The 14396-nt window shown below is 37.6% G+C and overlaps 1 protein-coding gene across 1 annotated transcript in view; it reads left to right on the forward strand.

Moving 5' to 3' along the window:
• Positions 1–14396, forward strand: part of LOC308520346 (putative ATP-dependent RNA helicase DDX60) — a 90678-nt gene that overhangs the window by 15500 nt on the left and 60782 nt on the right. The window contains exons 6-12 of the mRNA XM_081092835.1: positions 343–465; positions 2632–2802; positions 4669–4827; positions 6070–6211; positions 8980–9135; positions 9424–9532; positions 13625–13740. Coding sequence (XP_080948961.1) covers positions 343–465; positions 2632–2802; positions 4669–4827; positions 6070–6211; positions 8980–9135; positions 9424–9532; positions 13625–13740 — 976 coding nt within the window. The remainder of the gene's footprint in view (positions 1–342; positions 466–2631; positions 2803–4668; positions 4828–6069; positions 6212–8979; positions 9136–9423; positions 9533–13624; positions 13741–14396) is intronic.

Consider the following 14396-nt stretch of genomic DNA (forward strand, 5'->3'; position numbering starts at 1 on the left):
CTTAAAAATTTTCTTTTTTTTGTAAATAGATAACATATCAGTGTGGGGCAATTTACAACAATTATAGTACTAATAAAGCCAGTTCTTTCTTAGTTTCATTAGGCTGGTTTTATTAGAATTACAAGCATTTTAATTTCTCTTCTTATATTCTAGTAACCTCAGCAGTGAGTAGTTCAAACAAAAGGAGTAGAAGTCTATTTTAGCTTGAATTAATGGATTTTTTTGGTCTGTAGTCAAATAATAATAAATATTATTTTCCACCTTGTATTTACTTTAACTAGAGGTTTGCAATAGGTATTTTTATTTGAACCAGACGACTTACTTATGTGTTTTGTTTTTTAGCATGAGATACAACTGCAGCATGCCTTACATGCCTACATAATAGAGTATGACCAAAGGTCACTGGAGAGAGAAATATTTCTCTATGGTCATTTGAAACTCAACTTGGGAGAAATGCAGAAAGAGGTAACAACACGTTTATTTGGAAACTGAAGTCCAGCACATAGGCAGTGTACTTTTAATGTTTTATCGCTTCTAGAAGACAGACATTTTTTTTTAAATCAACATTCATGTCCTTGCTGATTATATAGACTTTCTTCTTTAAGCTTCACAGCACTGAGGCAAAGGGAGTCTTGCTAAATTTATTGATTACAAAACCCTAGAGATGTTCTACCCCCCAAAATTATGTAAAACATACTGTAAAATTGGAGGAAAAAAGCTAGTGTGATAATTTTAAGATCTCAAACTTTTATTTTTTAATATATGGGTGACTACTGTGGAAATCTATACCTAAAAGCTAGGAAATTTTTAGTTTTCTGAAAAGGAAAGCTATGTAGCTAATATGGAAGTTAAGCCATTGATACTTGAGTAATCTCTCATGAGGAACCTAAGCCAGTGTTTAGTTTATCCGTTTGATTACTCCAACCTCACTATCTGGTATTTCCCTTCCACAGTCTTCTTTTTGAAAGACTAGGTGTGCTGTCTTAGTGTCTCTCATAGACAGCAGCCTATTAAACATCTCCTCATGGATTTCTTGTTGTTGTTAATCCTCACCTGAGAATATTTTTTCCCATTCAGTTTTAGAGAAAGTAGAAGGGAGGGGACGGGGGCAGGAGAGAGAGAGAGAGAGAGAGAAAGTAGAGAGAGAGAGTAAAACATTGTGAGAGAGACACATCGATTGGTTGTCTCCTGCACACACCCTGACCTGGACCAGGGGTTGAACCTGCAACCCAGGTACGTGCCCTTGACCAGGGGGTGCGTGTGCCAACACTCTAACCACTGAGCTATGCTGGTTATCACATGGATTTTTAATAGGCATCACAAAATTAACATAGCTAAGTTTAAGACCTTGAGTCCAAACCCATTCCATTGAAATCTCCACATATCAGTTATGTTATCTCTATGCTTATAGTTGTTCAGTATATAAACCTAGGAGGTATTTTTGACTTCACTCTTTCCCTCATACCCCCACCCAATCCACTAGTAAATCCTGTCACTGTGCATCCCAAACCTGCCAAATTGTCACCATTTCTATCACTATGACATTAGAGATTCTATCAAATCTTTCTTGTATGAAAAAATGCAGTAGACTAAGATACATCAACTTACTTGTATTTCTGTTTCTGCTTTTGATCTCCTATGATTTACTTTCTACACAGTAATCAGAGTGATCTTTTAAACAAGTAAATTTAATATCATGGCACTACTCTGCTCAAAACTGAAAAGGCCAGGTTATCAATCTTAAAATTCCTCCACACCTTACATAGTATGTAGACACTAGACAATTTTTTTTAAAAATTTTTTAAATTGATTTCAAAGAGTAAGGAAGAGGGAGAGAGAGTTAGAAACATCAATGATGAGCGAAAATCATTGATTGGCTGCCTCCTGCATGCCCCACACTGGGGATTGAGCCCACAATCCGAGCATGTGCCCTGGCTAGGAATTGAACCGTGACATCCTGGTTCATAGGTTGATGCTCAACCACTGAGCAATGCTGGCTGGGCTAGACAAACATTTTTAAATGAATGAATTTAATACCCAGACATTGATAGAAAAAACTATCGTAAGCCTGTATCCTGTTCTTTTCTAGTTACTTTGTGAACTTTTCAATTTCTTGCTCCTTTCCAACTTTCTCCAAAGCATGGAGGTTGAAGTGATAATACTTTCAGGAACAGTGGTTTATAATTATCAGTTTATGAGAACATAGCTTCTTACATCAGGCAAACGCATCATCTTTGTCTCAGGTGCCTCAATGGCCACTGAAAACTGTCTGAACTGGCAACATTGAAGAATTTACAAGTTAATCATTCATGGACTTGCAAACTGGGTATGGCCTATCCAGTTTTGTTAGAGAGTATACAGATCAGGCGGAGAAATAGTTATTAATATTAAAATATACTTAGAACCTAGCTAGATACACTCATTATCATTTCTCATTAAACATTTTCCCAATTGTTCTATTCTTCCTTAGGCATTTATTTTCTATGTTTCCTTAATTATTTGAAAGTATAAGTTCAGTTGTAATATTATTAGTGGGAAGAATTAAACTTCTTTTTCTAGGGTTAAATATCACCTGAGCTTTGAACCTTGTCCCTTGTAATCACTAGGTCTTTAAAAATGTTTTTATTGCAGATACATCAGACCTTGTCCTTGCTTCTCAATCGGTGGCCTGAAGGAGCTGATGTAAGAAGTGTTGTCTGCTCTATTTCATGTGCTGTGACACTAAAACACTATAAAAAAATTTTACATGATGCCCAAGACTATGAAAACCTAAACATCTGCACAGAAAATCATAACACACAGGTGGGATTCTTTCAAAATTAATTTAATTATTCAATGTTATTATTTTTTTAAAAAATCTTTATTGTTGAAAGTATTACACATGTCCATTTTCATCCCCATTGACCTCTTCTAGCCCACCCCACACCCTTCCCCAGGCCTTCACCACCCTATTGTCTGTGTCCATAGGTGATGCATATATGCATACAAGTTCTTTGGTTGATCTGTTCCCACACCCTATTCCACCCTTCCATCTGAGATGTGGCAATGCTTTTGAGTAGTAGCTATAGGAATAAACAGAAAATATGTGTTTGTTTGTTGATTAAACAGTGATAAATATATTGATCACATTCTTATGATGGCACGCCGGGCTCTTTACAGACAAGTTGGGATAATTTTATTTTTCTGAAGTGAGCGTGTCACCTCTTTCTTCCCTGACCAAAGGACAAATATCGATTTCATTCTTGTTCTCAGCTGATCATCACTGCAGCTGAGAATGTCATAGACCAGTTTCAAGGCATGGGTGGTGATATCCCACAGGAATTTAGCATCTGTTGAATCTGGATAACTAACCATCTACCCTAGTGTGCAGAACCCATGTTTTCTGTTAAGAATACCAACAAGTATGCTGTACACATGAAGCTAATCCTATAAAATAAAAGGCTAATATGCAAATCAACCGAAAGGTGGAGTGACTGGTCACTGTGATATGCACTGACCACCAGGGGGCACTCAGCTGCGCCCTGGTGGTCAGTGCGCTCCCACAGGGGGAGCGCCGCTCAGCCAGAAGCCAGGCTCTTGGCTGGGGAGCACAGTGGCAGTGGCGGGAGCCTCTCCTTCCTCTGTGGCAACGCTAAGGATGTCCAACTGCTGGCTTTGGTGGGCCTAAGCCAGTAATGGCAAACCTATGACACGCGTGTCAGAGGTGACATGCAAACTCATTTTTTTGGTTGATTTTTCTTTGTTAAATGGCATTTAAATATATAATATAAATATCAAAAATATAAGTCTTTGTTTTACTATGGTTGCAAGTATCAAAAAATTTCTATATGTGACGCGGCATCAGAGTTAAGTTAGGGTTTTTCAAAATGCTGACACACTGAGCTCAAAAGGTTCGCCATCACTGGCCTAAGCTGATGGTCGGTCATCCCCCGAGGGCTCCCGAACTGCAAGAGAGCACAGGCTGGGCTGAGAACACCCCCCTCTAGTTCATCAATTTCATGCACCAGGCCTCTATTATAAAATAACATTGAATGTTAACTGCAATTGAAAAATAAAAAAAGAATAACAATAATAATAGTGATGTCAATTAATAATAGAAGCTAACTTTTACTAAATCTTTATTATGTGCCAATGCCAGGTACCTTATATATAGTATCATTAAATCATTACAGCCATTCTACTTAAAAAATGAATAATAGTCAAACAGCTAATTGGTGGCAAAGCTAGGCTACAAACCAAAGTTTATTTGTTTGTTTGTTTGTTTGTTTCCTGCTAGACTACACTGCCTTAGTACGCATAGGAACAGGTGTGACAGTAAGAAGCTTTATGACACCCCTTGTATTTCTACTTTGAGGTTGTAAACACATACTAGCCATGCCTCCATGCAGGTGCTCATCCTCCACCATGTTAAAAAATGAAAGTATTAGATGCTCTAAATACTGGGCCTCTGTTTATTTGGAAAAGTCTTCAGTTATAAGCAAAATAATTACTTATGCTGTTTAGAAAAAAATGATACACTTGTTAAAAATTTTCTTAAAACAAAATAATTGAATAGGAGTACATCTATCATGTAGGGACATTATGAGTAAGATGCTCTAAAATACTGTTCTTGCATGCCTGAATGTTTACATTGCCTGTGTTTGATATTTTTAAACTCATGTTTTTTAGGACTTGAAGAAACCCCTACCACTAAAGGAAGCAGCAGATCTTTGCAGAATGCACTGTCTTAGTGTGATTTTCCTTCAACGTTTACCCCTGTTTCAAAGAGCCAAGAGTAGAATTATTACTTATACTTGGGACAGAACACTTGTACCATTTCTAAAGATGGTATGTGAACTACATGGAATATCATAAATATTGTAAATTCAATAAGGCAAACATTAGAAGGCAGAATAATCTGATTTTTTCTAATATTGCTTTTATTTCTGCACACATCTAAAAATTACTGCCACCAAACAATGCTTGTTTCTAGGAAAAATAGTTCTGTCATATATAAAAGTACTCAATGAGACTAAGTACTGCAACTCCATATAAAATGCACCATACTTTGAAGAATTCCAAATACTTAACTATTATAAAGTTTCTTTGAAGAAATAACCATCTCTACTATATATATATATATATATATATATATATATATATATATATATATATATAAAGAGAGAGAGAGAGAGAGAGAGAGAGAGAGAGAGAGAGAGAGAGACAGGTATTGCATGTTTTAAAAATTCTGGTGGTGCACTGGTTGAAATTGCTGGTAGAGTGTATTGCAGTCTTATTTTGGATTAACACTTTAGGTCAAGAAAACAGTTGCATTTTGGAGCAAACTTTAAGCAGAGAAAATATTATATAACCTATTTTATTATACTTAAGCCTGCTAAGTAAAAATGATTCCCATTAGCTTTAGTATAGTCTGAGATAAAGGACTGAATAAGGTACAGAAAGCTAAAACAGTCCCTTTGTGAGATATTGAGAAACCTATGTAATACAATAAATTAAAGTACAGTTGTATGGCTGCAAAACTGCACTGTTGATTATATTACCTAGTCGTTGTCAGCACAATGGTATTATGTATACAGGTGACATTTTCATTGCATATTTAAGAAATCCCATCTGATATGTCATTGTATTTTATTTAGGCCCTAACTCATTAAATGATGCCATAAGCAACTTTTAATTGAAACTTTAGAAATAATAATGAAGTACCCACTACTTTTCTGTAATGACTGTTATTTTGAGTCAATGAAGGCATATTTATTGTGACAAATTCAAAGTATCATTTCATTTCAGAGCTGCAAGGTATGTTGGAAGGTATATAGATTAACCATACTATCTTACAGTTATAAAAAAATGAAGCATAAATTAAGTAAGTCATTTGTATATAGTTGTAGATGTTGTCAATGCCAGGGCAGTCGCATTGTGTTTGCATATGTAGTCTAGGTCCTTTTTCTTGGGGTAAGGCATAGTACATGACTTCCTTAAACTTTCTTGAGGAATGTTTAAGGGAGTCATGAACATTCTGGGAAGATTTTATATCATTAGGACATGTCTCTTTCTCTTCTTTTTTTCCAGCTAAAAAGATGTCAATTTTTCATCTTAAAACATTTAAAAGCAAGGAATAATTGGAATGTGAATTTCGCTGGCCTACCTGACTTAACTGATAATAGTTTGTGGAAAAATATTGCTTATTATTATGAAATTGAACATAATAGAGGTATATTTTATTTTTAAATTTTTATCTGTAGTATAGAATAATTTTTTATGTATATTTTCTATTGTTGATAGTATCACAGATGTCTCCTGAGGAGATATATTTTAAAGAATTGTGTAGTTAAGTATTTTATTTTTTAGTGGGTGGGTGAGAATTGTATCTAACAAGCAATGGCAATGGACTATTCATTGATTAACTACAATTGGATAGGAAGCTTTCTTTGCAAATATTTTTTATTGAAAGTTTTTATTTCCACATGAGGTAAATGGTTCCATTGTGCACTTTGTAAGAAATTTTCCCCCCTCAAAATTACATATGAGACAATATCAGCTAGTGGGGTGGGTAGTTTAAATAGGACTATGGGAGTTACTCTTAGAGCTCTACAATAAATGTTATCACTTATTGTATATCTTTCATATATTGGATAATTTGTATATCTTATAAAATGTGACACCATAGCTTTGCTGCTGATTGTTTTGGACAAGATGTGTCAGGTTGGAATATTATGTGAAGAAATGAGGATGTACAGTTCAGAAGCCCTGCCTGACTACTTCCAGCATGACCTACAGAACACCTGATATTGATTACTGACTCCTTCACCCATCACATTGGAGCCACGGGCTGGCTTCTCATTGGCCCATCCGGTTTTGTTAAGAGAGATAGAAAAATACAGCAACACCAGTAACAGTTCAAAGATTATATATATATTGCTTGTGTCCGTTATGACCAGAACGACCAAATGACTGGTCACCATGTGGTGCTACCATAGAAACTGACCAATCAGAACCTAATCTGGATGAACTGTGAAGGCAGTTCCTTCTTGGAGCTTGCACTGTAAGGAGGTTAGTTAGGTCAGGGATGAGAATTCAAAATTGCCACCAGCACAGACCTGAGGTGCCACTTCTCAGAGTGGCCAGGGATACACCTGGTAGCAGACTGGGAACATGACCAAAGGGCTGGCACCTATGTGAAGGTGGGCCATTCTGGATTTCCCAGAGGAGCCAACGGCTGCCTAGGAGGTGGAGCTTTTGATACTGACTGGCATAGAAACCGACCAATCAGAACCTAATCTGGGTAAACTGCAAAGGCAGAACCTAAGGTGGGGGCTGAGAAGGGGTTTTAAGGGCAACAGCTATTTGTTGTAAGGTGTAAGAAAGTGGTTCAATTGTTTAATAACCGGTTTGGCAGTGTAGTGCATATGGCTGGCTATCAGTCCAGATATAGGTTATGTATTTTTGTCTGTCAAGAGCATCTCCTCCTGCTGAAAAAGGCTTCCCCCCATTTAAGCAATCTTATCCTAGATAATCTATACTAATAAAAGGGTAATATGCTAATTAGACTGGGTTGACTGGCCATCTTCCAGACATCCGACTTCCTTCTGGACAAAGCCACGGTGGTGGGGGCTGAGGCAGAGGCAGTTAAGGTCAGTCATGCCATGGGGGGCAGTTAGGGGCGAGATCAGGCTGGCAGGGGGTTAGGGGTGATCAGGCCGACAGGGGAGGGCCATTAGGGTGACCAGGCAGGCAGTGATGGTTAGGGGCGATCGGGCAGGCAGGGGAGCAGTTAGGGGCATTAGGCAGGCAGGCAGGCAGGTGAGTGATTAGGAGTCAGTGATCCTGGATTGCGAGAGGAATGTCTGACTTCTGGGGTTGGGCCTAAACTGGTAGTCGGACGTCCGGTTTGGAGAGGGTACAGGCCAGGCTGAGGGGATTCCCCCCCCCCCCCATGGTCCTCTAACATATATATATATATATATATATATATATATATATATATATGTATATTTACATGTATGTATATTATGAGAACTACTCTAGTGCTTTTTTTGAGAGACGGGGTGGTAAGGGAGGGAGTGAGGGAAGGAGAGGTGTTTTTCCCCCCAAATATTAAAGATTTTTATTTTTTTGCGTACATATGGAACAGTGGGAAATATGTGTCACTTTAAACTAAAACTGTCAATTTTTTTTACATTCAGCAACAAATAGTCTGTATTACAGCAGAAACAAATAATTTTGTTTTTAAAATAGAGGTAGCAATTCCTAAACTCGCCTAAGTGTAAGAATCACCTAGGATGCTTCTTAAAGAATGCAAACTCCTGGATGTCATCCCAGATTCATTGACTCACAGTTTTCTAGAACAGTGTTTTGAAAAATTTTATTTTTAATAAGCACCCTGAATAATTCTTAAGGTCAGGCAAGACAGGGAAAGGCTTCTGTAGTGGGAGTATAACACGCGACGGGTGAGGGAATTTTAATTCCTGGTCTATTCCTCTGCTTACCAGCTTTTTAAAAAAATTTAAATTCTTTATTGTTTATAGTATTGTGTAAGTCTCCTTTTCCCCCCCATTGACCTCTCCCTGCTGCCCGCCCCCCCCCCGCCCTCCCCCCCCCCCGCGAGCACATGCCCTCACCACCCCATCTGCATCCATTGGTTATGCTCATATGCATGCATTCAAGTCCTTTGGTTGATCTCTTACCCCCTTACCCCCCCGCCTTCCCTCACAGGTTGGACAGTCTGTTCAATGCTTCTATAACTCTGGTTCTAGAAAAATGTCACACAAATTCAGAGAGTTCCAAGATATTTTACTCTCTTATAACATTAGTAACAATATGAAAAATATGCCAAAACCTATTCTGTTTTGTTTTAAGCCTTTACTATGAGATACTCCCAGACATATACTTATAACTCATATACTCATAAAACATATAAAATATGGTGACTATCACTCAGATTTTAATTATTAATTTGAACATATTTTCTCTCCTACCTAGGGCTCAATTTGGAATTGGGTAACACTTTGAAACAGGGATACGAGGAATTGTGGAACACAGTCTTAACATTATCAGAGGATGACGATTTTGGAGGATCTATGCCTGTGAGGACAACATCCAGACCATTTCTTACACAGAGAAAAACATCACCTAGAGGTGCTGACAAGTTTTAAACGTTGATTTCTTCACTGTTTCTCAAATGCCATCAACTTTACTTGAAATAAAATTATACATCAATTCACTCAATATACATTTACCTTTGTGAATTAATGGGTATAATATAAAGTTGATCTAAACAACCTGATTTGCAACAATTCCATTGAAGTATTATTTATTTTGAAAACAATGATGAAAATGTTTAATTTTGCTGTTCCACAAATATTTGCATCATATTGGTAAATTCTTAGAATTTTCTGTTCAAATATTAATTGTGTTTCTAAATAGTACCAGGATCAAATCAAGGAAGTCATAAATTAGGACTCATTCCTCTGAAAGCTGAGATTATAGAAGATTATGCTGGAGATATTTTGTCAGAGCTACCTTTTCTAAGCAGGTATTTATGGAAAAATGTTGCCTGTTTGTAATTATCTATCTATCTATCTATCTATCTATCTATCTATCTATCTATCTATCTATCATCTACCTATCAATCATTACATCCAGTATAGTGAATTAACTGGATTTATTGTTGCATATATTGTACATATGTAAATTAAATTTCACACTGGGAGATAAATTTTCATTGTAATTTTAGTGAATTTTGCTTTATATTCAAGCAAGGATGGTATTCAATTGTCTCTTTAAATATCAACTTCCTGCTAGCAAGTCCTCCATTTATATTTCTAGTTTTTTTGCTTGTTTGTTTGTCTTTTGCTTTGAATTCCACAAATTGTATCTTGACTCAATCCTCAGAACTCCTGATTCTAGTTGGCTGTCTCGCAGACATCCAAAACGCCATGTGTAAATGCCAAACTCCTGATCTTCTGGCAGGAACCCCATCTTCCTTCAGCATTCTCGTCTTTATATTGTATTTTCTTCCATTTCTTGGGCCAGAACTGTTTTTTAGAGAGGGAGGAAGGGAGGAAGGGGAAGATAAAAGAGAGAAAGAGAGAGAGAAAGAGAGGAGAGAGAGAGAGAGAGAGAGAGAGAGAGAGAGAGAGAGAGAGAGAGAGAGAGAGAGAGAGAAACATCCAAAGGTTGCCTCCTATACACACACACACACACACACTGGGGACTGGATTGAACCTGCAACCTAAGTATGTGCCCTGACTGGGAATCAAACTTTTGACCTTCCATCGAATGGGAAGACACTCCAACCAACTGAGCCACACTGGCCAGGGCATGCCTAACTACTCTTTATCGTTCTTATAGCACATCCAATCTTTCAGCCAAACTCCCATTTCTGTTCATCAAAAACACATGTAGAGTAATTCCTTTTCTTATTTCTGCCCAGCCTGCATACCTTGTACAGCCTGCCATCATCTCTCTATTATTGCAGTAGTTCCCTAGCTGGCCTCCTGCTACACCTGCCTCCCCCACTATGTTCTCAGCACAGCAGACAGTGATGTTGTGGGGGAAAATTAGATTATGCCTCTCCTTTGCTCGAAACCTTCCAAGAAATTTTGACTCATTCAGATATAAAAGACTTTCACTTCATTTCCTACTAATCACTCCCAGATTCTCTTGCTCTGTCCATGCTGGCCTCCTATTCCCCCACCCACAGCCTTATAGAGAGAAAATTGACATAGGTAACATTGTGTAAGTTTTAGGTGTACAGTGTGATGATTTGACACACAAATCAAGATGATCACAATAAGGTTAGTTAACACAAGTCACCACCTCACTTTGCCCTTTGTGTGTGTGTGATGAGAACATTTAAGACCTACTCTCTTAGCAACTTACAAGAATACAATACAGTATTGTTAACTAAAGTCACCATGCTGTACATTACATTCCCAGAGCTTATTCCTCTTATAACTAGAAGTTGGCATCCTTTGACCAATATCTTCCCATTTCCTCAACCCCCAACCCCTGGCAACTACCATTCTGTTTCTATGAGCTTGACTTCTTTTTTTTTAATTCCATAAAGCAGTGAGGTCATATGGTATTTGTTTTTTTCTGTCTGACTTATTTCACTTAGCATAATGCCCTCTAGGTCTATACATGTTGTCTCAAATGGCAGAATTTCTTTCTTTTTGATGGCTGAGTAATATTCCATTGTGCATGTCTATCTATCTATAAATTTATCTATCTATCTATCTATCTATCTATCTCTCATTCTACCATCTATCTGTTTATCTCATTTTCTGTCCATGCATCGGTTAATGGATACTTACATTGTTTCCATGTCTTGGCTATTGTGTATCTTGAACACAATAGTCCCACTTCAAGGCTATCTACTTGCTGTTCTATTTGTTCAAAATATGCTGACTTGGACAACCCTTTACCCATTGCTCAAATACCTTCCTAGCAAAGCTTTTCCTGACAATTCCTCTTAAGATCACACCATATCCTCCTCCCAGAACTCACAATCCTGTCTCCCTGCTTTATTTTTGTTCCTTCATGCTTTCACCATCTGGCATAGTATGTAGAGTAATGACAGTTCAGTCAAAGATGGCTGCATATACAACAGGGGTCTTGTAATATTTTAATGGATTATAAGCAAAAAGTTTGTAATGCTGAAAGAAAAGACTAGACCATCCACAACTACGATGTTGAACTTACTGCAGGCTCTGGGTGGTTTAAATAGACAAAGAGGCTCAGCATGCTGTCCGGTTCCTCCCCAAGGCTGTGGCCCTGAGATGACAAGGGAGTGAGAAGAGTGGGCTGGGGAGGAGGACAGCCGGGAGCTTGCCCTTCCCATGACCCAGTCCCTGCAAACACACACACACACACACACACACACAGACACACACACACACGCACACACACGCACACGCACACGTGCACAGGAACTCATTTCCCATCATTTTCTCATTATCTCTTTCCTCCCAGTCCCTTTCTGCTCTCTTTCTCCCTCTGCCTTTCCTTTTTATTATTTCTTTTCTTAAATTATATATCTCTGGGGTGTTTTTGATCTCTGCTCTCCTTTTCTCTCCCCTACTCTTCTTTCCTCTTCCTGGCATCTATTTTCCTTCTGAAGGCACCTCCCTCCACGGCCCTCTTCCTGTCCCTGCAAGTGTCTAGAAGCATTTAGATACAGAAATACTTGCCATTAGAAGCAATAGCTTATACCATATACCTAGGTGTGTAGTAGGCTACGCCATCTAGGTTTGTATAAGTGCTTTCTTTAAAAAAAATGTTTTTATTTATTTTAGAAAGAGAGGAAAGGAGAGGGAGAAAGAGATGTCAATGACGAGAAAGAAGCATGGACTGGTTGCCTCCTGCATGCCCCCTACTGGGAAATCAAGCCCGAAACCCGGGCATGTGCCCTGAGAATCAAACCTGTGACCTCTTGATGCATAGGTCGATGCTCAACCACTGAGCCACACTGGCTGGGCAAAGTGCTTTCTGTGATGGTCATACAGTGAGGAAATTGTTTAACAAGGCATTTCTTAGGATGTGTCCTATCACTTAAGTGATGCATGATCATTTTTTACCTTTATATTAGTATTTCTTTGTTGTTTGCAATCCTGTTTATGTATAAAATCCACAGATATTTTTTAAAAGTCTGTTTTGCTCATTAACATATTCTTAGCATCTAGAAGGGTATCTGGCACAGAACAGGAACTCAGTGAATATTTTGGTTCATGTGTATTACTTACTCTCTAATTGTTTTTCTCTATGCTTGAAATATTTTACAAGTACATGCACATACACACAAACAAGCTAAAATAATCCAGAAGTGTCTCTCAACTTTTAGAAATTTCATATCTTATAGGTGATGTTATATACCCTTTATTGTTATTTGGTGCCTAATTCAATCCTACATACAAATAAATTCTTAATATGCACTTTTTATTGTTATAAAGATGACAGTGCTACAGATATCCTTGTCCACTTCTTTGTAAATATGTCTCTCTTCTCCACATCCAGTGTGGCTAGAGAGCGGTCCGGTTCCTGAGTAGGGATGGCTTGGGATTGAGAAAATGAAAGAAAGAGACAAACACAGAGATGGAAGAAAAAAGCTGAGGCCGGGTGGGACCACTGTCCTCTGATCAGGACAGGGACAGAAACAGTGACCCTGAGCCAATACAGTGTATTTATTTTATACAGCAAAAAAAAACCCAGGAAGTTTTACTAAAAGTCAAGACAAAGGAGATTATGTGAATTCTTGGGTGGGCCTGAGTCATATTCATTCCTGGTGCTTGGGTGGGTTTAAATAACAAAACCCACCCCCTGGCACGTGGGCTGAAGGTCAAGCTGACAACACTCCTGCCTTTTGGCAAAACGTGTTTCCAGGATGTGGCTTTGCCAATGCCACTGGCTTCAGCTGACAATAATTAAAGAAATGCCCATGTGCCTTCCCCAGCACTCTCTACACTTCCTGACTATTTCTTCATGAGATGTTTTAAAATATATTTTTTTCATTTATAATCATAAAATTAAGGGTAGAGACCTATTAAATAAGTTCATGGCTTATAGTAGAAACTGAAAAAAAAATTATATGTGTATTATAATGTATGCCTTTTTATTGCATTCCTAGTGATGACCCAGTTGTCACATCTCTTTCTAAGAAGAAAGAATTTGATGAACTCACACACTGGCATTCTTCTAGACCTCTCAGTGATGATTTTGAAAGGACAAAGTGCAACAGTGATGGTAAGTACAACTAATATCATCAACATTTTCAACATTCTTATAGATTAAATTGTATCTAATGTATAAAAAATGAGTGATCAGAGATTAGTGAAATCTAATTTATAGTCTTCTCTCTCTCAGGCCAGCATACAAATTTCCAGCATCTTTTACATCAGAACCAGGAAGAACTGGCTTCTATAATATGAAAAATGAGACTCCAATCAGTCTAATTGGGGTGGGGGGGTTGTTTTGTTGAGATGGGGAATCTTTTAAAAATTTTTCTTAGGTTCCTACAACAAATTACTTTATATTATTATTAATGTATCTTTAATTATTTGTTCTTCTCAAACTTTCCTGTTGTATTATCTCATGAGACCTAATACCTTCCTTAATCACATTATATTTTCATTGTTTGTCCAAATTACTAATTATATTATTTGCTTTAAAATACTATTTAATAATTGTTAATTAAGTGAAATATGTAACAGATATTCAAATGATTTACTAATTAATTTGGCAATTAAATATTATGGGCCACTGTAGTCCTCTAATCTGGTTATCTTCTTGGATTGAAAACTGGTACAGGAAAAGCAGTTTAGGAAAAATTAAAAAAATCAGTTGGATACCATTAGGATTCCCTGTAGATTGGGAAGTGGCAGCTGGATTGGGATTGCAGG

This window comes from Myotis nattereri (assembly GCF_964212035.1).
Source record: "Myotis nattereri genome assembly, chromosome: 5".
In the NCBI taxonomy this organism is placed as follows: domain Eukaryota; kingdom Metazoa; phylum Chordata; class Mammalia; order Chiroptera; family Vespertilionidae; genus Myotis; species Myotis nattereri.